The sequence below is a fragment of the Microtus oregoni genome, unplaced genomic scaffold, assembly GCF_018167655.1.
Source record: "Microtus oregoni isolate MIOR12 unplaced genomic scaffold, Mior012 000007F_ref0000211, whole genome shotgun sequence".
NCBI lineage: Eukaryota > Metazoa > Chordata > Mammalia > Rodentia > Cricetidae > Microtus > Microtus oregoni.
The window spans coordinates 9,901,031-9,926,469 of record NW_024543066.1 but is presented as its reverse complement, the minus strand read 5'-3'; the positions used below and the strand labels follow the sequence as shown (position 1 = coordinate 9,926,469).

General features: G+C 42.9%; 1 protein-coding gene across 2 annotated transcripts in view; it reads left to right on the top strand.

Annotated features, from left to right (window-relative positions):
• Positions 1–25,150, top strand: part of Slc25a16 (solute carrier family 25 member 16) — a 30,032-nt gene extending 4,882 nt beyond the window's left edge. For both annotated transcript variants that reach the window (XM_041656331.1, XM_041656332.1), the window contains exons 3-9: positions 3,557–3,690; positions 4,858–4,921; positions 15,944–16,065; positions 16,642–16,708; positions 18,955–19,117; positions 20,581–20,649; positions 22,660–25,150. In XM_041656331.1, coding sequence (XP_041512265.1) covers positions 3,557–3,690; positions 4,858–4,921; positions 15,944–16,065; positions 16,642–16,708; positions 18,955–19,117; positions 20,581–20,649; positions 22,660–22,816 — 776 coding nt within the window. In that variant the 3' untranslated portion in view covers positions 22,817–25,150. The remainder of the gene's footprint in view (positions 1–3,556; positions 3,691–4,857; positions 4,922–15,943; positions 16,066–16,641; positions 16,709–18,954; positions 19,118–20,580; positions 20,650–22,659) is intronic.
• The last annotated feature ends 289 nt before the right edge of the window (positions 25,151–25,439 follow it).

The following is a 25,439-nucleotide window of genomic DNA, read 5'->3' as shown; positions in this document are numbered from 1 at the left end:
TCCTATTGTGGGTTTCTAGTGCTGGGATGAATCACCATGACCAAAAACAAGTTAGGGAGGAAAGGGTTTAATTTGACTTACTCTTCTGTATCACAGTTCTTCATTGAAGGAAGTCAGGAACTCAGAACAGGGCAGGAAACTGGAGGCAGGAGCTGTGGAGGAGCGCTGCTTACTGGCTTGCTCCTTATAGCTTGCTCAGTCTACTTTTTCTTTTACTTTATATATATATATATATTTATTTAGTTAGTTATTGTTTTTCAAAGCAGGGTTTCTCTGCGTAGCTTTGGAGTCTGTTCTGGAACTTACTTTGTAGACAAGGCTGGCCTCGAACTCACAGAGATCTGTCTGCCTCTGCCTCCCCAGTGCTGGGATTAAAGGCGTGCGCCGTCACCATCACCTGGCTTCAGTCTACTTTCTTGTAGAACCAAGGACCATCTGCCCAGGGATGGCCCTCCTCCATCAATCACTGATTAAGAAAATGTACTATAGACTTGCCTATAGCCCTATTTTATGGAGGCATTTTCTCAACTGAGGTTCTCTCAATGACTCTAGCTTATGTCAAGTTGACATAAAAGCTAGGTAGGAGAGATGCTAAAGATGGGAAGGAGTGAAGCATTGCCTACCTGTTTTCTTGTAGAGAGAGGAATAAGAGAGTTGATGCCTGGGACAAGCTTTAAAGGGACTACTCGCTGCCCCTCTTTTTAGACCATGTCTCCCGATGCAGCTCTGTCTGTTCTGTAGCTACGTAGTCCATAGGAGACCTTGGTCTCCTGTCTCAGCCACCCAAATACTAGAGTATAGGCTTGTGTCCCCATAACTGGTTTTCTTTTATCTATTTTACGTAATTAATTTTTTTAAATATAAGATCTCACTGAAGCCTAGGCTAGCCTAGGATTCACTCTGTAGCAGAGGTTGGCCTGTTTCATGTCAGTCCTTCTGTCTCAGTCTTCTCAGTGCGGATGTCACTGGAGCGAACCACCACGCACAGCTATTTACAGATTAAAGCCTGATTTACAGATTAAAGTTTATCATAAGTATGTTTGTACAGGAAAACATAATGTTCCTGGGGTTTGATATTACGTGACGTTTCAGCTATCCACTGGGCATCTTGGCACACGCCCCAGTGGATACTGATAATGGGTTAGTGATTCATGTTGCCGGAATCTAAAGATCTAAAGATACCCACAGGTGGGGCAGAGCGAAGCCCTTTGTTTGTCGGTGTTCCCGAGGCAAACAGCACTCTCGCATTAAGCAGTTGCAAGACTCTTTTTGTTTTGTTTTGGTTTTGGTTTTGGTTTTTCAAAAGAGGGTTTTACTGTTTGGCCCTGGCTGTCTGGACTGCAACCCTGTAGACCAGACTGGCCTTGAACTCAGAGATCCACCTGCCTCTGCGTCCTGAGTGCTGGGACTAAAGGCGTGTGCCACTTCCTTCTGGCTGACTTTTTAAAGTTTTGCGTTTGGTACTGATTATTGAACCTGTTGCCTCACACAAGTTAAACAAGAGCTCTGCCACAGTACTGAGTACCCAGAGATACCTGTTCCTGTTCCTTCCTTGTTTGTTATTTCCTTGTGGAAATAAACTTGTGCTTAGGCCAGCCTGAGGAGCCTTCTCTCATCGTTTCAGATGGATCCTTATAATCCTCAGTGCAACATTTGAATCTCTCAGATATATTTATTACTGTTGCTAATCTTGTTAGGTGGTTCTGGCTCATTCAATATAATTTGCTCTGACTTTGAATATAATTTTTTTAAGATTTATAGCTGTACTTGTAGTGGTAAGGGTTGTTTTTCGTTGGTTTATTCCATCTATCTATCTATCTATCTATCTATCTATCTATCTATCTTTATTGCAGGGTCTTTTTACATAGCCCTGTTCTGAAACTCACTATGTAGATCATGCTGGCCTTGAACTCACAGAGATCCACCTGCTTCTGCCTTTCCAGTACTGGAATTACAGGTGTGTGCCACCATGTCCATCTCAGTGGTAAACCTTATATTTTATGTTAGTAACGCTTATTTATATGACTTAGATAAATGATGCAGTTTAACTATGATATAGAAATTACCATTTCTGTTGTGGGCTGGAGAGATGGCTCAAAGGTTGGAAGCACTTTTTGTTCTTGTAGAGACCTGGGTTCAGTTCTCAGCACCCACACAATGGTGCTAATGGTCATTTATGGCTCCAGTTCCAGGGGATCTAATACCCTCTTTTGAGCTTTATGGGCACCTGTCGCTCATGTAATGCATAAAGACATGTAGACAAAACAGTTGTATACATGAAATAAAATAAAGAAATTGGAGCTGGAGAGATAATTCAACAGTTAAGAGCATTGGCTGATCATCCAGAGGACCCAGGTTCAATTCTCAGCACCCACATGGCAGCTCACAACTGTTTGTAACTCGAGTTCCAGGGGTTCTGACACCTTCACACAGACATATACACAGGCAACACACCAATGCACATTTTAAAAAAAGCTTCATCATCAGTCTCTTAGAAACAAAAAAATAATAAACTGTTAAAAATAAATAAATTACCACTTGTGGTCAGGCCTGATGGTACACACTAATAATTCCAGCACTTGAGAGGTGGAGGCAGGAGGATCAGGACTCAAGGTCATTCCTGGCTGTGTAGTGTGTTTGGGGTAAGCCTGGGTTATAGGAGAATCTCTCTAAGAAAACAAAGCAAAAAAAAAAAAATGGCTGGGTGGTGGCGTCGCACGCCTTTAATACCAGCACTCGGGAGGCAGAGGCAGGCGGATCTCTGTGAGTTCGAGGCCAGCCTGGTCTACAAGAGCTAGTTCCAGGACAGGAACCAAAAGCTACGGAGAAACCCTGTCTTGAAAAATCCAAAAAAAAGCAAAACACTCATGAAATTATATAATTCCTCAAACACAATTTTATTATGAGTGATGGTTTAGTAATGTCTGTCTGTGTTTTCTATGAAAATTTGAATTTAGATATGTTTATTGGAGGAGAGAGCATTGAGACATACTGTTCTTCAGGTTGGCCTTGAGTCTGCTTATGTTGAGGTTACAGTTAGGAAAAAGGACGAAACAGGGTCCAGCTGGTGGCACGTGTCTTTAATCCTATATTCAGAAGGCAGAGGCAGGCAGATCTCTGTGAACTGCAGGCCAGCTGGAGCTATATAGTGAGACCCCATCATAAAACAACACACTCACAGATAACCACACACAACAACAACAACAAAAAAGAAAACAAAAATGAGGGTCGGCAAGAGAGCGCAGTGGGTCAGATGCTTATCATTTAAGCCTATTGACTCAAGTTTGATCCCCAGAACCCATATAAATATGGAAGGAGGGAACTGGCTCCTCAGAGTTGTCCTCTGATCTCCACACATGCCCTGTGACATGAACACACCAGTGTGCACACATTCTCGAGCACATACACAATGACAAACACGTACATACTAACAGAAAAAGGAGAACAAAACAAAAACAGTTCAGAAAGCTTACAGATGTGAGCCATGTGCCGGGCTCGAAGTTATAGTTTTCCAGACTTTAATAGTGTTTTTCCTCTAAACTCTTTCCATGAATAGGGGTACTCTCTACACTGCGCGCCGTTCCCCAGAAGGAAGGATACCTTGGACTGTATAAAGGAAACGGTGCGATGATGATTCGAATCTTTCCCTATGGTGCAATCCAGTTCATGGCCTTTGAGCATTACAAAACGGTAGTTGGGTTTTTCTATTTCATCTCTTTAAATGTTATGTTTAATACCAGACATTTGTTTTCATTTGTGTGTGTCTGTGTGTGTGTGTGTGTGTGTGTGTATGTACACATGCAAGTCAGAGAACATGCATGGAAGTCCTTCAGTCATGCGGGTCCCATGGTTTGGACTCAGGTTATCAGGCTTGGTGGCAAATGCCTTTAGTAGTGAGCCATCTTGTAGGCCTTATATCCTTCATTGTTTTGAAACAGTATCTTCATGTAAAACACAGGCTGGGTTTGATGGTCATTTGCTTCTGCTGCCCACATCCAGGGATTCCACGGTCTGTCACTGTGCTCTGCATTGGAATTTTGTCTAGTGCTAGGGATTGCGGCTAGGACCTTGTGCCTGCTGCTGCTGGTAAATAAAGCCTGGGTGTGGAGAATCAAGTGCAGGCTTTTACTCTTGTGTGCAATCACTTCCCAGCTGAGCATCTTCTCATTTCCCGTTTGTTTTGAGAGGGGCCTGGAATTTACTGTGTAGCCAGTGTTGGCTCTGAACTCCTGGTCTTCCCTCCTCTATCTCTCAAGTGCTGGAATTGTAAGCGTGTACCACCATGCCCAACTCAAAAGCATCTCTCAAAAAGGTATATGTAGGGTGAGTGCAGTGGCTCAGGGGGTAAGGGTAGCTTTTGCCTAGCAACCTAAATTCAGTCCCAGGATCCACTTAGTGGACAGCTGACTCCTTCCAGTCTTCCCCTAAAGTCCATGAATGTGCACAATCATACACACACACACACACTAAAACTTACAGAAGTTCTGCCTGCCTCTGCTTCCTGAGTGCTGGGATTAAAGGGTGTGCCACCACCACCCAACTAAAACTGATTTTCAGAAAATTAAAAAAAAATTTTATTTCATGTGTCCAAGTGTTTTGTCTTCATGTGTGTGTGTGTGTGTGTGTATGTGTGTGTGTACTGTAAATGTCTGGTGCCTATAGTAGCCAGAAGAGGGTGCTGTATTCCCTGGGACTGCAGTTATTGTCAGTTTTGAGCCACCTTGTGGGTAGTGGGAAGAGAATCCAAGCTGTCTGCGAGAGCAACAAATGCTCTTGACCTCTGAGCCATCTCTCTGGCTCTTCTAACTTTAACACATAAAATAGAATCTCATTTAATTCAGTGTTTTTGGTTTCTAGTTCATTACTACAAAGCTGGGAGTTTCTGGTCATGTACACAGATTAATGGCTGGATCCATGGCAGGTAAGATGAATAGGTGTAATTTATATTTGGTAAGTAACTTTTCTTTGTATTAAAGTGCTTAATTTTGGTGGTTAGAAAGATAACTAAGCAATTAAGAGTACTTGCTGCCGGGCGGTGGTGGCGCACGCCTTTAATCCCAGCACTCGGGAGGCAGAGGCAGGTGGATCTCTGTGAGTTCGAGACCAGCCTGGTCTACAAGAGCTAGTTCCAGGACAGGCTCCAAAACCACAGAGAAACCCTGTCTTGAAAAACCAAGAAAAAGGGGCTGGAGAGATGGCTCAGTGGTTAAGAGCATTGCCTGTTCTTCCAAAGGTCCTGAGTTCAATTCCCAGCAACCACATGGTGGCTCACAACCATCTGTAAAGAGGTCTGGTGCCCTATTCTGGCCTGCAGACATGCACACAGACAGAATATTGTATGCACAATAAATAAATAAATATTAAAAAAAAAAGAAAAACCAAGAAAAAAAAAGGAGTACTTGCTCCTCTTTTAAAAAAGTAGATTTATTCCAATATATTTATTCCTTTTTTTGACATACAGTCTCACTATGTAATCCTGGCTGGTCTGTATTTAAATATTTATTATTTTTAAATTTTATTTATTTTTATTCTATGAGCATTGGTGTTTTGCCTGAATGTATGTCTATATGAAGGTTTCAATCCCCTGAACTGGAGTTACAGACAGTTGTGAGTTGCCATGTGGGTGCTGGGAATAGAACCTGGGTTCTCTGGAAGAGCTGCCAGTGCTCTTAACCACTGAACCATCTCCCCAGCCCCTTAAATATTTATTTTTATTTGTGTGTATGTGTGTGTGTGTGTGTGTGTGTACACCTGCCCATGGAAACCAGAAGAGGATGTTGGATCCTTTGGAGCTGGAGTTATTGGCTGAATGGGCTGCCCAACATGTGTGCTGGGAACTGAACTGAAGTCTTCTGAAGAGTAATATGTACTCTTAACTACCACACCGTCTCTCCAGCCCCATTTTTGTTCTCTCAGAGGACCAGAGTTAGGTTGGTTCCTAGCTTTCACTTCAGGTGGTTCACAGTTTCTGGTGACCCAGCTCCATAAGGATCTGATGCCTCTGACCTCCATGGGCATCTGCACTCTCTTGCACATACCCACATACAGGCAGACAGACAGACACTCAATTAAAAATAAGAAAAATTAATCTTTACTTAAAAAATATTTATTTTTAGCCAAGCAGTGGTGGTGTACTTCTTTAATCCCAGCACTTGGAAGGCAAAGGCAGGTGGATCTCTGAGTTCGAGGCCAGCCTGGTCTACAGAGTGAGTTCTAGGACAGCCAGGACTACACAGAAACACAGAGAAGCCCTGTCTTGAAAAAGCAAAAAACATTTAATGTTTAGGTAACTTAGTCTATGGCTGTCTGATGGTTCTGTTGTCCCCTGTTTAATTAATTACAGCTTATATTTTGTTCCTATTATTTAAATATGAATTAATGTCCTGGTTAATTTATATTTAGTAATCTATTATCTTTGTTTACCTTTAGTCATTTCAAATGTAACAATATGAATTTTATATTTTTCAAAGGAAAAAGTGGATTTTTGAAATGATTGTTTCAGTGCATCTTATTTTAAACCTTGGCGGAGCCCATCCCCCCATCCCACGCACACACTGAACAAACGAAAAGCCACAGGCTGAGAGTCAAGGTCATGTGCTTGAGGAAAGTCTTCTTGCCTCTGTCAGTTCCCACGGAACTAAGGATGACAAGATAAAGATGACAGAAAAAGAAGGGAATTGCTAGAACCTAGATGTGAAGTCATGGTCTTTTCTTGCCTGCGGTTCTGGGTGGCTGAGCAGACAGCACACTTCCTGGGAGCCAGGCTGACCGCAGTTACTCATCCGCCCTTTGGCCATGGGTGAATCACTCAAGACCGCTGTAACTTACCAATTTGTTAAAGTGGAATCCACAGCTGTGTTCCCATATTGTCTCTCCTATGCATGCTGCTTCTAGGGAACAGAAAAGAGATTGTGGGGCTGAGAAGACCTCAGTTTGTAGAGTGCTTGCCTAGCATGCAGGATCCCCTGGGTTTAATTCACAGCGTCCCTTAAACCAGGCAAGGTTGTGTTTTCCTGTCATCCCAACAATGGGAGGTAGAGACAGGAGGATCAGAAGTTCAAGGGCATCCTTGATTAATTAATTAATTAATAGTAATTTTGAGCCCAGTCTGGGCAACATGAGACCATGTCTTAAAAACACAAAAGGTGCCAGGCAGTGGTGGTACACACTTTTAATCCCAGCACTTGGGAGGCAGAGGCATGTGGATCTCTGAGTTCGCCTTAGTGTTGGGATTAAAGTGGCCTCCTGGCCTCAGACACAGACCTCTGCTCTCTACCAAGACTGCAAACATTCCAGGCAAGTACTCATCCCTGAGCTGTGATTCCAGTCAGAGAGCTCTGTTTTCTGTGTGAAAATACAGTTCAGAAGGTACCACACCGCACACAGTTTGTTTTATTTTAATTATGATGGCTCCTGTGGCCCTGGAGTGTTAGAGAGATTTTTTTTCTTTCTTTTTCTTCTCTCTCTCTCTCTCTCTCTCTCTCTCTCTCTCTCTCGGTGGCTTTTCGAGATAGGGTTTTTCTGTAGCCTTGGCTGGCCTCACACACACAGAGATGGACCTTCCTCTTCCTAGTATGGGGTTAAAGATGTGTCTACAATGCCCAGCAGAGTCTCAGCTGTCAGCTCTTCTTGCTCCCAGCTATCCACAAGTCTGTGTGGTTTCCTACAATTCGAGATCAAAGCCGCCATCTTCCACCCCCGACACACTATAGAACGGGACTCCTTATAGCATCTAAGAATGTCATTCGGTTTGTGGCTTAGTTTCTGTCTCTCTAATGCAGTATAGTGCTCTTCTTTGTTCCTGTGGCAGAATTCTGGAGGCTGGGTGCTTTAGAAACACAAGAGATTTATTTAGCTCACACTTTCGTATGCTGGAAGCTGAAGAACGTGTGGCTCCATATGTGTGGCATCCGGTGAGGGACTTGGGAATAATGACATCCCAGTGTTATGAGAATGTATGTGTGAGAGCTATCACATTGGGAGGCAGGAAACCAGAGGTCAGGAGGTTAGAATACAGCTTGCTGGAGTAGACTCTCTTTTCCTGTCTCAGGTTGTCAGACTTGGCAGATAGTACCTTTACCCACCAAGTCATCTCGCCATCCCAGTCTCCTCCTGGACACTCATAATTCTGCCTCAGCCTCCTGTGTGCTGGGACCAGAGGCGTGTACCCCCAAATCTTTTTGGTTTGTGCATGCAGTGAGTATGCTGACTAGGTCGAGAAGATAATGCTGAGTTCCTCAAGCTCTTCCCAGTAGACTAATGCCATCATTGTCCAGTACTGTGAAAGTGTAGGCAGGAGGACCTGAGTCCCCTGCCTGCTGGGGCTGCACAGAGAATCTGAGGTAACCGAGGCTACAGAGCATGACCCTGTCTCAGAAGAGGAAAGAAGAGGGAGGGAGTGAATGAGAAAGTAGTGCACGGTGTGTTGGCTCATGCCTGTGATTCCAGCACTGTGATTCGGGGTAGAGGCAGGTGGATTGCCAAGAGCTAGTGGCCAACCTAGGCTACAGAGTGAGACCTTGTCTCCAAATACCAATTGAGAGAGAGAGAAAAATAATAGCACAATACAGTTGTCAGTTTTTCTTATGTTTGAGCATGTAGAGAGGGAAGCCTTACTTGCTTTGGATGACATGTTTAGTTCTCAATTTCTTGACTCAAGAAGAAAAGAAGAGTTTTCCTGCCCACAACAACCAGAAGCACATTTCAGCTTGGCTGAGCCTCATTCCACCCTGGAAGGTGAAGAGGTTCCATTAGTGCATTGAAATCGTATGTTAACGGGGAACTGAGATGTCAGGTGTGGGGCACACATCATAAATGCCGGAATTTGAGAGTCTGAGGCAGGCAGATCTCTAATTTTGAGGCCAGCCTGGTCTACATTTCAGAGTTCCAGAACAGCCAGAGCTATATAATAGAGGGACCCTGTATTAAAAAAATACAAAAACAAACAAACAAAAAACCATTGAGAGCTTACTATTGAAGTTCCCCAGGCAAGAGGTTTTGCCAACACAGTGGTGTATGCCTAGAATCCTAGCATTCTGAAGGCTGAGACATGAGGATCACTGAAACTTGGTCGCCAGCCTGGATTATATAACAAGATACTGTCAAAAAAGCAAAAAATAACTGGGCAGTGGTGGTATACACTGTTAATTCCAGTATTTAGGAGGCAGAGGCAGGCAGATCTCCTCTGAGTTCGAGGCCAACCTGGTCTGCAGAGTGAGTTCCAGGACAGCCAGGGCTACACAGAGAAACCCTCTCTTTTTTTTTTTTTAAAGATTTTATTTATTTATTATGTATACAACATTCTGCCTCCATGTATGTCTGCATGCCAGAAGAGGGCGCCAGATCTCATTACAGATGGTTGTGAGCCACCATGTGGTTGCTGGGAATTGAACTCAGGACCTCTGGAAGAGCAGCCAGTGCTCTTAACCACTGAGCCATCTCTCCAGCCCCCGAGAAACCCTCTCTTGAGAAGTAAAACAAACAAACAAACCAAACCAAAGAAAACAAAATGCAAAAAATAAACACAAAGCAAAAAGGTATTTTTCCTGCCTTACAAAATTTAAAATTATATGTGTATGTGGTGTGTGTGTGTGTGTGTGTGTGTGTGTGTGTGTTTGTGGATCGGAGGAGAGCCTGTAGGAATTGCTTTGTTTCTTTTTCCTGGAGATTGGGCTCCGGTTAGCAGGCTTGTTGGTAAATGCCTTTACCTGTTGAACTATCTCACTGGTCCTTTATTTTTTGTTATTTAACATTTGGGGGTGTGTGTTCGTGGGTGCGTGTACTCATGAGTACACATGTGAAGGTCCAGACTACTTTGGTTTTTTTTATTTATTTTTTATCTTTTTAAATTTATTTATTTATTAAAGATTTCTGCCTCCTCCCCGCCACCGCCTCCCATTTCCCTCCCCCTCCCCCGATCAAGTCCCCCTCCCTCATCAGCCCGAAGAGCAATCAGGGTTCCCTGACCTGTGGGAAGTCCAAGGACCACCCACCTCCATCCAGGTCTAGTAAGGTGAGCTTCTCAACTTCCTAGGCTCCCACAAAGCCAGTACGTACAGTAGGATCAAAAACCCATTGCCATTGTTCTTGAGTTCTCAGTAGTCCTCATTGTCCACTATGTTCAGCAAGTCCAATTTTATCCCAGGCTTTTTCAGACCCAGGCCAGCTGGCCTTGGTGAGTTCCCGATAGAACATCCCCATTGTCTCAGTGTGTGGGTGCACCCCTCGCGGTCCTGAGTTCCTTGCTCGTGCTCTCCTTCTGCTCCTGATTTGGACCTTGAGATTTCAGTCCGGTGCTCCCATGTGGGTCTCTGTCTCTGTCTCCTTTCATCGCCTGATGAAGGTTAATATTCAGGAGGGTGCCTATATGTTTTTCTTTGGGTTCACCTTCTTATTTAGCTTCTCTAGGATCGCGAATTATAGGCTCAATGTCCTTTATTTATGGCTAGAAACCAAATATTAGTGACTACATCCCATGTTCCTCTTACCTCACTCAGGATAGTGTTTTCTATTTCCATCCATTTGTATGCAAAATTCAAGAAGTCCTTGTTTTTTACTGCTGAGTAGTACTCTAATATGTATATATTCCATACTTTCTTCATCCATTCTTTCATTGAAGGACATCTAGGTTGTTTCCAGGTTCTGGCTATTACAAACAATGCTGCTATGAACATAGTTGAGCATATACTTTTGTTGTATGATAGGGCCTCTCTTGGGTATATTTCCAAGTGATATTGCTGGGTCCAGGGGTAGGTTGATCCTGAATTTCCTGAGAAACCGCCACACTGCTTTCCAGAGTGGTTGCACAAGTTTGCATTCCCACCAGCAATGGATGAGTGTACCCCTTTCTCCACATCCTCTCCAGCAAAGGCTATCATTGGTGTTTTTTATTTTAGCCATTCTGACAGGTGTAAGATGGTATTTTTTTTTTTTTGGTTTTTCTTTTTTTTTTTTTTTTTTTTTTGGTTTTTTTCGAGACAAGGTTTCTCTGTGGTTTTGGAGCCTGTCCTGGAACTAGCTCTGTAGACCAGGCTGGTCTCGAACTCACAGAGATCCACCTGCCTCTGCCTCCCGAGTGCTGGGATTACAGGCGTGCGCCACCACCGCCCGGCTTGTTTTTTGGTTTTTCGAGGCAGGGTTTCTATGTGGTTTTGGAGCCTGTCCTGGAACTAGCTCTTGTAGACCAGGCTGGTCTCGAACTCACAGAGATCTGCCTGCCTCTGCCTCCCAAGTGCTGAGATTAAAGGCGTGTACCACCATCGCCCCGTGTAAGATGGTGTCTTAAAGTTGTCTTGATTTGCATTTCCCTGATTGCTAAGGACGTTGAGCATGACCTTAAGTGTCTTTTGGCCATTTGAACTTCTTCTGTTGAGAATTCTCTGTTCAGCTCAGTGCCCCATTTTATAATTGGGTTGATTAGCCTTTTACAGTTTAGTTTCTTGAGTTCTTTATATATTTTGGAGATCAGACCTTTGTCAGTTGCGGGGTTGGTGAAGATCTTCTCCCAGTCAGTGGGTTGCCTTTTTGTCTTAGTGACAGTGTCCTTTGCTTTACAGAAGCTTCTCAGTCTCAGGAGGTCCCATTTATTCAATGAGGCCCTTAATGTCTGTGCTGCTGGGGTTATACGTAGGAAGTGGTCTCCTGTGCCCATGTGTTGTAGAGTGCTTCCCACTTTCTCTTCTATCAGGTTCAGTGTGTTCAGACTGATATTGAGGTCTTTAATCCATTTGGACTTGAGTTTTGTGCATGGTGATAGATATGGATCTATTTTCATTTTTCTATAGATTGACATCCAGTTTTGCCAGCACAATTTGTTGAAGATGCTCTCTTTTTTCCATTGTGAAGGTCCAGACTACTTTGGAAGTTGGTTCTCCTACCATGCTTTCATGCCAACTCAGACGGCAGCTTGTGCTGCTGCAGGTTCTTTGTCCTTCTGAGCCTCTCCCTGCCCTCTTGCCCCCTTTGATTTCCTCTTATTTTGACGGACCTAGAATTTCATATGTAGACCAGGCTGGCCACAAACTCAAAGGTTCCCCTGCTTCCTTGAGTGCTGGAACTAAAGCCACAACGCCAGGCTTGTAGTCTAGGCTGGCCTCAAATTCACTGTGTATCTGAAAATGGAGATGACCTAGTTCCTGATCCCCTGCCTCCACCTCTCAAATCCTAGCATGTTCTATGACCAGCCTTTTGTTTGTATGTTTTTGAGATAGAGTTTCTCTACAACTCTGACTGTCCTGGAATTTGTTCTGTAAACCAGGCTGGCATGAAACTCCGAGATCCGCCTGGCTCTGCTTCCTGAGTGCTGGGATTGCGTTACTTTGTAATCTAGGCTGCTTAGAATTTTCTAGGTAGCTCATGCTGGCCTGGGATCTGTGGTAACTCTTTTGTCTCAGCTGCTGGAATGCAGGGTTGCTTGTGTCAGCCACAATACACAGCTGGCTATTCATATTTTTTCAAAGATTTATTTATTATGTATACAGTGTTCTGCCTGTATGTATGCCTATGGGTCAGAAGAAGGCACCAGATCTCATTACTGATGACTGCGAGCCACCACGTGGTTGCTGGGAATTGAACTCAGAACCTCTGTAGGAGCAGCTGGTGCTCTTAACCACTGAGCCAGCTCTCCAGCCCCTCCTATTTTTTTATTCTATTTAGTTAATAACAAAGTGATCTACTGTCTGGGGACCAACCTCCAGCAGCACAGAACCTTGACAGGAATCCACGGAGTCAGTGAAGCTAAACTTTTCATCTGAGGGGGGTTAGGGAGAAAGGCACTCACAAACTGTCTTGATGATTTCCTTCTTTATTCCTCTTCTTCTTTATTCTCTCTCCTATCTCATGTTGTTTACAGCTTTTATACCCCCACAGAATCTTCTAGGCAGTACAAGAGTCAAAACAGTTGCATTCTGTTTTTCAGGTGAATGATTTTGGGTAAACACATGTTTCTCATCTCCCTCACATGATCAAACATTTTATGTATTTCAGGTAAAAAACAAATCATCCTAAGAACCCACATGCATTCAAACCCAAGCAACTAACTGGTTATAGATTACCCATGTAGCAAGCAAGGTATTTTTTGTCAGGTCTTTTACTGGCAGGCTGCATTTTGCAGTTACAAAGAAAGGGCCAATTACTTTATTACTTTTCTTGAAAGGTAATCTTGTAAGGAATCTTAAATCACAAACCTAAACTTTTATATATGAAGAATAATCATTCAACTCTACTTAAATCTTTAGGGTGCATATCCATTTATTAATAGTTTTTTCATCAGGAGATCGAGGACAGAAATGGGTATAAGGAATTAGCCATCACCTTTGGTCATCAGCCTAATCCTAGCAAGGAGAGTAACAATTGGTCTGCTTTGTTCTTGTTCCCTGACTTTGAAGAGTTCCGCGTTCAGCTGTGGCGCACCACGCCCTTCTGTGCTCTACGCGCGCCGCCGTACAGTTAGTGAACCGGGCAAGGGCTGGAGAGTGAAACACACAAAGACACACAGAGACAGAGACACAGGTCATCCTTGAAACAGGAATGCCCCAAGAATGCCCCCTTTATTGTGTACCAGAACCGCTTATATAGAGATTCTTAACTGATAGCCATGCCCCAGCCAAACCCACCAGAAACTACTTCCCTGCCATCAGGAACTCCTGAAGGTCTCGTGCTCAGAGCAGCTGTAGGCACTCAGATCAGGGGAAAACAAGTTGTTTACAAGAAATTCAGGATCTGGGGGTTCACTGCTCCCAACATTTCAACTATGTGCCTTTCTAAAACTCTAGATTGTCTTTTGAGGCTTTTCACCTCAAAGTTATTTAACAAAAACAACTTAGTCTAACTCTGTTATTTTCAAAGGTTTGTTTCAGCTGTAATGCACTCCAAAACCTGTGAACACATCTCCCGACATTAATGTTAAAAGAATTTAAACTTGGGCTACTGGGACTCAGTTGTTAGTCATTACTTGAGCTACAATCCATGCATCTCCTTAGGTGAGACTCACAGGCCTAGCCTGTGAAACATATCCTTGTATTTATTTTTATTCATCAAAACTCTGTATAAGCTATCATTATTATTATCAAATTGAACAGCACAGCTTAGGGAGGGGTCATCTTCTTGACAATCCACGGGTAAAAATGTTCAATAGAACGGGATGTTTCCTTGAGATAAGCACACTACATTACAGGCGGTGGAGATCTCCCCACGCCCTCTTCCATACACTACATACAGGCGGTGGGGATCTCCCCACGTCCTCTTCCATACACTACATACAGGCGGTGGGGATCTCCCCACGTCCTCTTACATACACTACATACAGGCAGTGGAGATCTCCCCACGTCCTCTTACACCATGCTAGATACCAGAGAAAAAGTCACAGCCAACATGTAAAGGTACAGCAGAAGACAGTGCAGGGTCTACAGTTCCGTGCCTTTTCTATTGAAATTGGCCCATCAGAGGATTCCCTTCTCGTGGGCTGACACCTTCTGGGGAGCAGCAACTCACTGCTCCTCTGGCATGGCCCTCCACAGTGATCTAAATTCTAAAACCAAAGTAGTGGTTGTGCTCTGAAGTTAATCCTGTAAACTGGGTACCAACAAGTAGAATAGACCCTGCTTTGTGAAACCTTAGAACTTCTCTCCCCAAAGATTCTGGTATCACTATGGGATGCCTCCCAATGCTGCAGGGGTTGAAGAAAGGTAAAAAGCCTCAAGACAAATCATAGATGAAAAGAAACAGTTTAAATTAAGTTATAAGAGCTAATGGGACAAGCATAAGATAAGGCCGAGTATCCATAACCAATAATAAGTCTCTGTGTCATGATTTGTGAGCTGGTTGGTGGCCCAAAAGAAAGTCTGCTACAGCCAGGTGGTGGTGGCATATACCTTTAGTCCTAACACTCAGAAAGAAGGGACAGGCATGGATCTCTGAGTTCAAAGCCAAATCTACAGAGTGACTTTCAGCACAGGCTCCAAAGCTACAAAGAAACCCTGCCTCGAAAAACCAAAGAGAGAGAGAGAGAGGAGAGAGCGCAGTCTCCTAGATACATAGCAGGCCCTGTACTGGTGAGGGCTTCTGCTGTGCTGACCCCCAACCCACCAATTTTTACAATCTTTTCTTTGTGTGTATGTGTGTGTGTGGGGGGGATTCTTTGTCTTTTTTGGTGTTTTTGAAACAGGGTTTCTCTGTTTAACCCTGGCTGTCCTGGAACTCATTATGTAGACCAGGCTGGTCTCAAACTCAGAGATTCACCTGCCTTTGCTTCCAGAGTGCTGGGATTAAAAGCACATGTCACCACTGCCCGTCTTACAATCATTTTTACTACTAATCCCACATCCAGTAAAATGAAACCCATGTTGTTTTTCTGCATCACTTTGGTGCTGACAATGGGATTTCACTATGGGAGGTGCTTGAGATGATGTTTGGAAAACTGCCTCTTTCCAGGGGGATGGATAGCACACACCTTCACACCTAGTACTCATGGGCAGAGATAGGCAGATCTCTGAGTTGTAGGCCAGCTAAGGCTACAGAGTGAGATCCTCTCTCTAAAAACCAACTAACCAAAAACCCCTAGCTCACCTTTGTTTATTTTTTAACTACTGCTATTACCTGATTTAATCCTTTAGTCCTTATTTTTTTTTATTTTATATTTTTATTTATTTATTTATTTATTTATTTATTTATTGTTTTTTGAGACAGGGTTTCTCTGTGGTTTTGGAGCCTGTCCTGGAACTAGCTCTTGTAGACCAGGCTGGCCTCGAACTCACAGAGATCCGCTTGCCTCTGCCTCCCGAGTGCTGGGATTAAAGGCGTGCGCCACCACCGCCCGGCTTCCTTTAGTCCTTAATACTACCTTTCTCTGATTAGGTTTCACCATTTCCATAATGCTGAAAATGTTACTATAGGGAAAATGTGTGTGTGTGGACACTTTTTACATGTATGATTCTGTTCTTTTCAGGCATGACAGCGGTCATCTGTACTTATCCTCTTGATGTCGTTAGGGTGCGTCTAGCCTTCCAGGTGAAAGGAGAGCACACCTATTCAGGGATCATTCATGCATTCAAGACAATTTATGCCAAGGTATTTCATCCCACTTTCCGAACTGACTGCATGTCTTCTTATATTTAGGAAAGTATTGAAGGCTTTCTTTTTTTTTTTTTTTTTTTTTTTTTTTTTAAATATTTATTTATTTATTATGTATTCAATATTCTGTCTGTGTGTATGCTGCAGGCCAGAAGAGGGCACCAAACCCCATTACAGATGGTTGTGAGCCACCATGTGGTTGCTGGGAATTGAACTCAGGACCTTTGGAAGAGCAGGCAATGCTCTTAACCTCTGAGCCATCTCTCCAGCCCTATTGAAGGCTTTCTACCTTTTCCTTTATTTGGAATTAATGATGCTAGATCAGGGGTGTAGATTAGTGCTAGAGCACTTCCTTACCCTGGGCAAGTCCTGGATTGATCTCCAGTACCAGAGGAAAAAGAGAGTAGAGGAGGGAGGGAGGACATTGTAAGTGATCACAGCAGCCCTAATCCTGAGGCGTTCATACTTGTGTTTCAGGTGAGGCCTGGGGTTGTTTCTATTGTATCATATGCTTTTATATGGATGTTTAGCATAGTGAACACGATATAATTTTCTCATTTTCTTCATTCAAAGGAAGGTGGTTTCCTTGGATTCTACAGAGGTCTGATGCCTACCATATTAGGAATGGCTCCATATGCAGGTATGATTCATATTGGGCTAGACAGGTGGTGCACATCTTAAACCCCAGCGCTCAGAGGCAGGGGCAAAGGCAGGCAGATCTCTGTGAGTTGGAAACCAGAGTGACCTATATAGTGAGACTCCATCTCAAAAATAAAACAAAGCAAAACAGAGCTAAATGAAATTTGGCAGCATCCTGTTTGTGTTTATGTCATCAGTGTTTTTAAGTGACAACATGAGAAGATACTATCTGAAAATGGTTATTAATTAATGATGAAGATAGAGTTATGTTTCATATATGGTCATTCAGCCCATTGTATATAAAATTTACTATTTAAGTACTCTGAGTAGAAATGCAATTTTATGCCTTTTATTAATCATATTTAGTTAAAGCCTTAGTAAAGAACACTTAAGACTTGGGATTCGAGGCTAGAGAGATGACTCAGTGATCAGCAAATGGCTGTTCTTGCAGAAGACCGGGGTTTGGTTCCCAGACCCTCACGATGGCTCACGATCATGTTCCTCCAGTTCAGATATCTGACAGCCCCTTCTGACTCTGCAGGCATCAGGCTTGCATGTAGTGCACATACAAACACTCGTATGTATAATTTTTTTTTTTGATTTTTTGAGACAGCGTTTCTCTGTAGCTTTGGTGCCTGTCCTGGAACTAGCTCTTGTAGACCAAGCTGGCCTCAAACTCACAGAGATCCGCCTGCCTCTGCCTCCTTAGTGCTGGGATTAAAGGCATGCGCCACCACTGCTTGGCTGTATGTATAACATTTTAAAAATGTGTGGTGGCACATTCCTTTAATTGTGGCACTGGGGAGGTGGCAGAAGGAGGGTCAGAATTCCAAGATTGTCCTCTGCTACATTTCCATAGTGGTAAATACCTGCAATCACATCTGCCTGAGAAGTTAAGGCAGAAAACTGAATCTGGGAGTTTGGGCCAGTCCAGGTAATATACATGGACCTCTTTCTCTCGTTTCTTTTTTGGTTTTTAGGTAAGTCTTGTAGCTCAAGCTGGCCTCGTTGTGTAGCTGAGGACCTTGAAGCCAAGCACTAGGGTTATAACTGTGGCTGCTCTGCTGGCTACAGCACTGCCTTTTTGAAAATTTGTGTTTATGAGTGTTTTCCTGTGCGTGTGTATGTCCACTGCATATGTGCCCTTGGAGGCCAGGAGAGGGTTACAGACAGCTGTAAGGCACCAAGTGGGTGATGGGTCCTTTGCAAGAGCAGCAAGTGCTCTTAATGACTTAGCCATTTTTCCAGCCCCAAAGTGTCTTTCAATGAATCACAATTCAGTTGTTTTTCAATAATAACTTTATTGAGTTATGACTAGAACACCATACAGTTTGCCCATGGAAGGGTCCAATTCATTGGTTTTTAGCTGATTTTAGATCTGTAGCCATCATCATAATTTGACATCATCTTTCACCCATAGTTGGGACTTTCAAGTCTAAACAGCCGTTAGGCTTTCTATCTCCATTGGTTTGCTTTTCAATAAAGGGAATCATATTGTGACTGATTTCTTTGATTGTGTGTTTTCAAGGTTCAATGTGTTGGAGATATACTGTACTTTCTTGTTGCTTTTGCTATGCTATTGTTTTGTATGCATGCATATTTATTTTTGAGACAGGGTCTCCTGTACCCTAGTCTAGTCTTGAACTTACTGTGTAGCTGAGAATGACCTTGAAATCCTGATCCTCTTGCTTGGGACTCCCAAGAGCTGGGCTCACAGGTGGTTTCCACTGAGCCTGGCTTCGATGTTTTTATAGTTAAAATTTTTGATTATATTTATTTATTGTGTGCATGTGTATATATAACTATGAATTATGAACCAGGTGTAATGGTGCATGCCTTTAATCTTAGCTCATAAGAGACCAAGTCTAGCCTGGTCTACATAGTGAGTTCCAGGACAGCCAGGATTACATGGTGAAACTATGTCTAGAACTTCCCTGAGTTATGAATTATGAGTTTAAGTTTCACTTGGTTTAAACTTTGGAATACTGCTTCATTCTATTCCTATATGATATGAAATTATGTTCACTACTGCCCCTTCAATGCATAGTACATTAGTGTGTGAAAAACCAGTGCTCTTGTTATATGTGGTAATATCTTTCAATTAGTATTTACAGATATTAATTAAATATTTTAAGGCAATTATCATAGGACTAGGAAATGCATACTTTGTCCCTTCAGCTGACTTGGATCGTGTAAGGAAGCTGTCTCTCAGTTCACGTTGTGGTGAGTCCGTACTTTGCTTTGCAGGTGTTTCCTTTTTCACCTTTGGAACCTTGAAGAGCGTTGGGCTTTCCTATGCTCCCACCCTGCTTGGCCGACCTTCGTCTGACAACCCTAATGTCTTAGTTCTGAAAACTCACATCAACTTACTCTGTGGTGGTGTTGCTGGAGCAATCGCACAGACGATATCGTAAGGGTCTCAGCTTCAGTTGCCAAGTCATTGTATTCTCTCTCCACAATAAAATAGGACTTAATTTTCATAAGTCCTATATGCTTTCATCATAAGTATATTTATTATAGGTCATTGCATGCCAATAGTTGATTATGTGAACCTGGATCCTCTCAGTTTCCTGTGGATTCATTAGAAAAAACTCAGGAGAATCCTTTAAATATGATGTTCATTTGTTCTCATCAATTTGCCCACAGGAAGTTTCTGGAGTTTGAGCTATTTATAGTGTGTGTATGTGTAAAAAGCCCTTTGCATTAAAACTTTTTTTTTTTTCTGAGACAGGTCTCTTTATGTAGTTCTGGCCGTCTTGGAACTAGCTCTGTAGATCAGGCTGGCCTTGAACTACCTCTGCCTAGTGAGTACTGGGATTAGAGGCGTGCACCACCACCGAAAACTTACTTTGTTCCAGATAATATATGAACCATTGTAAGGTTCACCGGAGGAAAACAAAATTGCTCAGTCAGCAAGGTCACTTTTTTTTTTTTTAGATTTTGTTTTATATTTAACTATGTATATATGTGGATTTGTGTATAAGTGTACAGTTCCCTCAGAGGCCAGAAGAGGCTGTCAGATCTGGAGCTGGCATTACAGATGGCTGTGAGCCATCTGACATGGGAGCTGGGAACTGAATTCAGGTTTGCTGAGCAGGAGCAAGCATTCTTCTTCCTTTCTTCTTTTTATTTTTCTTCTTCCTCTTTTTCCTCATTATTATTATTATTATTATTATTTGTGTTTCCTAATCTAGTGAATGATCTTTGTAAAGGAAAAAAAATTTTTTTTCAAGATAGAATTTCTCTGTGTAACACCCCTGGCTGTCTGGACTCATTCTGTAGACTAGGCTGGCCTCAAACTCAAAGAAATAAGCCTACTTCTACCTCCTGAGTGCTGGGATTACAGGCGTGTGCCACCACTGCCTGGCACCCAAGCTGCTTTTAACTGAAACAGTACAGTGTTTAACTGGAGTTAAACCTGCGAGTATATAGAGGGAACATTATAATAAATACATTACTATATCTAATTTGGATATTTCTGTAGACCAGGAGAGATTAAGTAGAACAAGATAAAAGCACTGGAAACTAAGCAACAGGGGACTCTTCAGGGAAAGAAAGTCAGAGAGCCTTTGTGATGGTGAAGGCCAGGTCCTGAGCACCAGGAGGCTGACGTCTCCTGCAGTGCCCTGTTCTAGCCCCAAGTTCCTCTCTCTGCCCAGAAGTCCCGTCTATCCTCTCCTGCCTAGCTATTGGCCATTCAGCTCTTAATTAAACTACCTTAGGCAGGTGAAGCAGACCATATACACATTTTCATGCAGAAAAAACAAATATCCCGCAAGAGGAGTGGCCAGTGGATGTGGGATTTTGGTTTCAACAGTCGTCAAATAGGAAATGAGAGGTAATTTGAAGTCTTTAATTCTTCTGTTTCTTCAGCTACCCATTTGATGTGACCCGTCGGAGAATGCAGTTAGGGACAGTCCTACCGGAGTTTGAAAAGTGCCTGTAAGTGTTCCTAATCTTTAGAAATGTAATGTTTCCTTTTAAACGTTTCTGTCTTTTTTGTTTGTTTGTTTCAACACAGGGTTTCTTTGTGTAGCCTTGGCCATACTGAAACTAGCTCTAGAGACCAGTCTGGCCCCCGACTCAGAGACCTGCCTGCTTCTGTCTCCCTGGTGCTGGCATTAAAGAGTGCTCCACTACACCTGGCTTAATTTCTACTTTGTTTAAAAAAATTATTTCTAGCCGGGCGGTGGTGGCGCACGCCTTTAATCCCAGCACTCAGGAGGCAGAGGCAGGCGGATCTCTGTGAGTTCGAGACCAGCCTGGTCTACAAGAGCTAGTTCCAGGACAGGCTCCAAAACCACAGAGAAACCCTGTCTCAAAAAACCAAAAAAAAAAAAATTATTTCTATTTTATGTTCATTGATATTTTGCCATGGGTGTTGGGCTTTCTGAAACTGGGATTATAGACAGTGTGGTTATAGACCATGTGGGTGCTGGGAATTGAACACAGGTCCTCTGGAAAAGCAGTCAGCTCTCTTAGCCACAGAGCCATCTCCAACCCCTTAATTTCTGCTTTTTTTTTTTTTTTGGTTTTTCGAGACAGGGTTTCTCTGTGGTTTTGGAGCCTATCCTGGAACTAGCTCTTGTAGACCAGGCTGGTCTCGAACTCACAGAGATCCGCCTGCCTCTGCCTCCCGAGTGCTGGGATTAAAGGCGTGCGCCATCACCGCCCGGCTCTAATTTCTGCTTTTTAAAGATAGAATCTCAAGTGGCCTTGATTGGCTTCCAACTTTGTATGCAACGTGGCTGATCTTGAACCTGTGATCTCCTTTCTTTAGTTTTAAGTGCCTGCGGTGTGAGTGTGAGCCTCTGGCCTGGCTTCTTGGTATTTGAGACTGGATCACACTATACAGCAAGGTCTGGCCGTGACCTTGCACTGTCCTCCTGCCTTAGCCTGCTGTGGGCTGCAGTGACAGGAATGGACCACCCTCTGTTTAGGAAGAGTGATGTTGAAAGTCAGGAGGAAGAGAGGACTCTTGTCTCTCTAGCAGTCATTCCTCCTCCTTTATCCCCATGGTACACAATAGTAACTTCATAAAGTGTCAGTCACGTCCCCGTCCCCTCCTGTGCTGAGCTGTGATACACTGGTAAAGCACTTGCCTACTCCATGAAAGGGTCTGGGTTCAGTCCCCCCAAACACAAAGTCAAAACAAAGCAATTTTGTTCTTGGTTTGTTCTGAGACAAGGTCTCAAACTGTAGCATGAACATGGAGCCCAGACTGACCTCAGCCTGTGATGCTCTCGGATTCCCAGGGCTGGGATCCTAGTGTCTGTCCTGTGCCCACTCTAAAACCTATTTTCGAAGCTTCATTATACATAGTAGAAAGTGAGCTATGTGTGTAATTTAAATTTCTCTGCATGACTTTAATCCCAGCACTTGGAAAGCAGAGGCAGGAGGATCTCTGTGAGTTCAAGGCCTCTGCCTCTGTCTGGTGACTGCCTCTCTGCCTTTCCTCTTCCCAGAATTCTCCTAGAGTTGCCCCACCTATACTTCCTGCCTGGCTACTGGCCTACCAGCATTTTATTAAACCAATACGAGTGACCGGTCTTTACCGTGTACAAGAGCATTATCCCACAGCACCTGGCACATATGTGCCTTTAATCCCAGCACTTGGGAGGCAGAGGCAGGTGGATCTCTCAAGGTCATCCTGGTCTACAGAGTGAGTTCCTGGACAGCCAGAGCCGTTGTACAGAAAAACCCTGTCTCACAAAAACAAAGAACAAAAAAATGTTGCTATGGGCTGGGCGTGGTGGCATAGTTCTCTTTTCCTAGCATTTGGGATGCAAAAGATTACAGTTCAAAGCCAGCCCAGGCTATAAAACAAGATTCTGTCTGCAGATACCAACCAACCTACCAACCAACCAACAATAAACAAAGCTCTTCTGGTTCTGAGGTGGTTGTCTTGTTGCCTCATGAACAGTTGCTACATCATTTCCCACTGTCTTTCAGTACCATGCGGGAGACCATGAAGTATGTGTACGGACACCATGGGATTAGGAAAGGACTGTATCGCGGCTTATCTCTGAACTACATCCGCTGCATCCCCTCTCAAGCTGTGGCTTTCACGACGTATGAAATTATGAAACAATTTTTCCACCTTAACTAAAAGAAAAAATTATGGTTTTCTTCCATAAATCCTTAGAGGAAAAAATATATATAAATGTTACCTTAATTGTGAGGGAAATGTTACTTGAAGGGGATGTTTGCCTTGTCACAGGAACCACTGGGATTTTAATACTTGATTTCTGTATGTTTTTAAATCAAGATCAAAAGTATTTAGCAGAATTTTTTGTTTTCCTTTTATGGGATCTAGACATGTAATTCTTGGCTGGCTTGGAACTCACGGTGGAGACCAGGCTGGTCTCAATCTCACGGCAATCCTCTTGCCTCTGCCTCCCAAGTATGAGATCCCAGGCATGTGCCACCATGCCTGCTCTAACGTACTTTTTAATACCAGACATTATACCTTAGAACACTGAAAAACCATCTCGTGCTGACGGTGGTGACCTGTTGGTTATTTTAAAGTTCTGTTTAGCCGGGCGGTGGTGGCGCACGCCTTTAATCCCAGCACTCGGGAGGCAGAGACAGGCGGATCTCTGTGAGTTCGAGACCAGCCTGGTCTACAAGAGCTAGTTCCAGGACAGGCTCCAAAACCACAGAGAAACCCTGTCTCGAAAAACCAAAAAAAAAAAAAAAAAAAAAAAAGTTCTGTTTGGAAGGAGAGGTAGGTTCATATTGGAGTTCAAGAGATTGTCATTAGTCTTTTTTCTTTTAGAAAAAAGAAAAAAAAAGAGATTGTCATTAGTCTTACCACACTATCCCAAACTTTTAATTGTGACTTTTAATTGTAATCATGGTTATTGATGTGGGGAGGGACTGGAATCGAACCCAGGGCCTTTTGCATGCTAAACATATGTTGTACCCACTAAGCCACATTCCCCAACCTGTAATTATGATTGTCTGGGGGAATTGGGATTGGGGCCAGGGGTCCTGGAACTAGCTTTTGTAGACCAGGCTGGCCTCGAACTCACAGAGATCTGCCTGCCTCTGCCTCCCAGAGTGCTGGGATTAAAGGTGTGCACCATCGCCCGGCTCCCCTTTTCTTTTTTAGTGAGGTGCTGGGGTCAAACTCATGCATGCTAATCACACACGACCGATGGCCTACAGCCCCAGCCCTCTAACACTGCTTGTTTTTATCCCCCACACCCACTGTCCTTCCTATCCTTGTGCTGGGGAGTAACCTCAGGGTCTTTCGCCTGTCTTGCTAGATGAGCGCTCTACCTCTGAACCACATCTCCAGCATTCTGACATTGTGTAGTATTAGTAAAACCAGAAGGCTTAGTTTTATTGTAGTGGAATAAGAATTGAATATTTAAGTTCTATGAAACATAGCCAGCAACAAAGTAGTGTTCTTGTTATGATTCTTCTCATAATTCTGCTCCAGTTGATAGAAGGACCCCTTTCCCTCCATCGTTTTGAAACATTTTTCTTTATTTTTATTTTCCTGTCTTTGGTGATGACTCTAGGACCTTGTACGTGCCAGGCAAGTGGCCACCACTGAGCTACATCCTCAGTTCTCTCCTCATTTCTCAATAAAGTTAGTGTTGTTCCAAAAAAGAGAGACTTAATCAGGTTTTGTTCCAATGCTAATACTGGGTACTTTGATTTCTGTGAGTTTTAAAAGCCACTGTATCTCCCAAAGGCAGGAATGAAGATATCTCTGCTCCCAAAAGGAGAGTAGCACTGTAGATGTTTGTCTTAAATCACTTGGTATGTACTAGAAACTTTAAGTGGACCATGAATATAGCTGAAATAATGTTTCCAAGATTTTATGTCAAGACACAAGTTCTTCCATGTAAAGTAAGCTTAATGTGTTATACTCCTAAGTGTAAATATAAAACATGCTTTGATCGTGACATTTTAAAGAAAGTTGTTTAGAATATCAGAATTCTGATCATTGTGTTTAGAGCACTTTTCCTTTTTTGTTGTAAGCATGACCATGGCGTAGAAGCGATAGACTGCCCGTCTTTAGAGGTAGAGGTTTGTAGAATTGCTGTGATTTTTAGGAGATTAATTCTAAGCTGCTAATGTTATTTCTGTATTTTTTCATGTAAAGATTTCTTGTAATATCTTAGTAAAAATTAAATGAATTAGTTTCATCTTTATAATCTTTACTTTAAAAATAAACATGTGCTTTGTGACTTTGAGTGTACCGGGAGTGGGGATATATCTGCTTATAAAGCTCTTTTCTATATTTTCATTTCCGGACCACACTGTAGCTAATTAGTCCATTCAATCTTAAGGTAATTTAAACCTATAAAATAAATATCTCACTTATATTATCAATAAAAGAGAACTGAAAATATTTTTTAAAATAAGAAATTGTATTCTATGTCTGTTATAGAATCCATAAGATATTAAAAGTAATTTTTTATCCCTATTTTGATTGCTTCTTTTGTTTATCATCAATGGAGCCTGAGATCAACCTGAAGCCTTTGCACATGCTAGGTAAATACTACCACTGAACTGGGTACCCATCCAGCCCTATTTAGTTTGTTTTTTCTTACTTATTTAATATTATTTTATATGTATGAGTGTTTTGTCAGCATGTATGTCTGTGCCCTCAGACATGCCTGGTATACCCAAGGAGGCCCGAAGTAAGATATTGGATTCCCTGGAACTGGAGTTACAGATTCTTAGGAACTGTCATATGGGTGCTGGGAATTGAG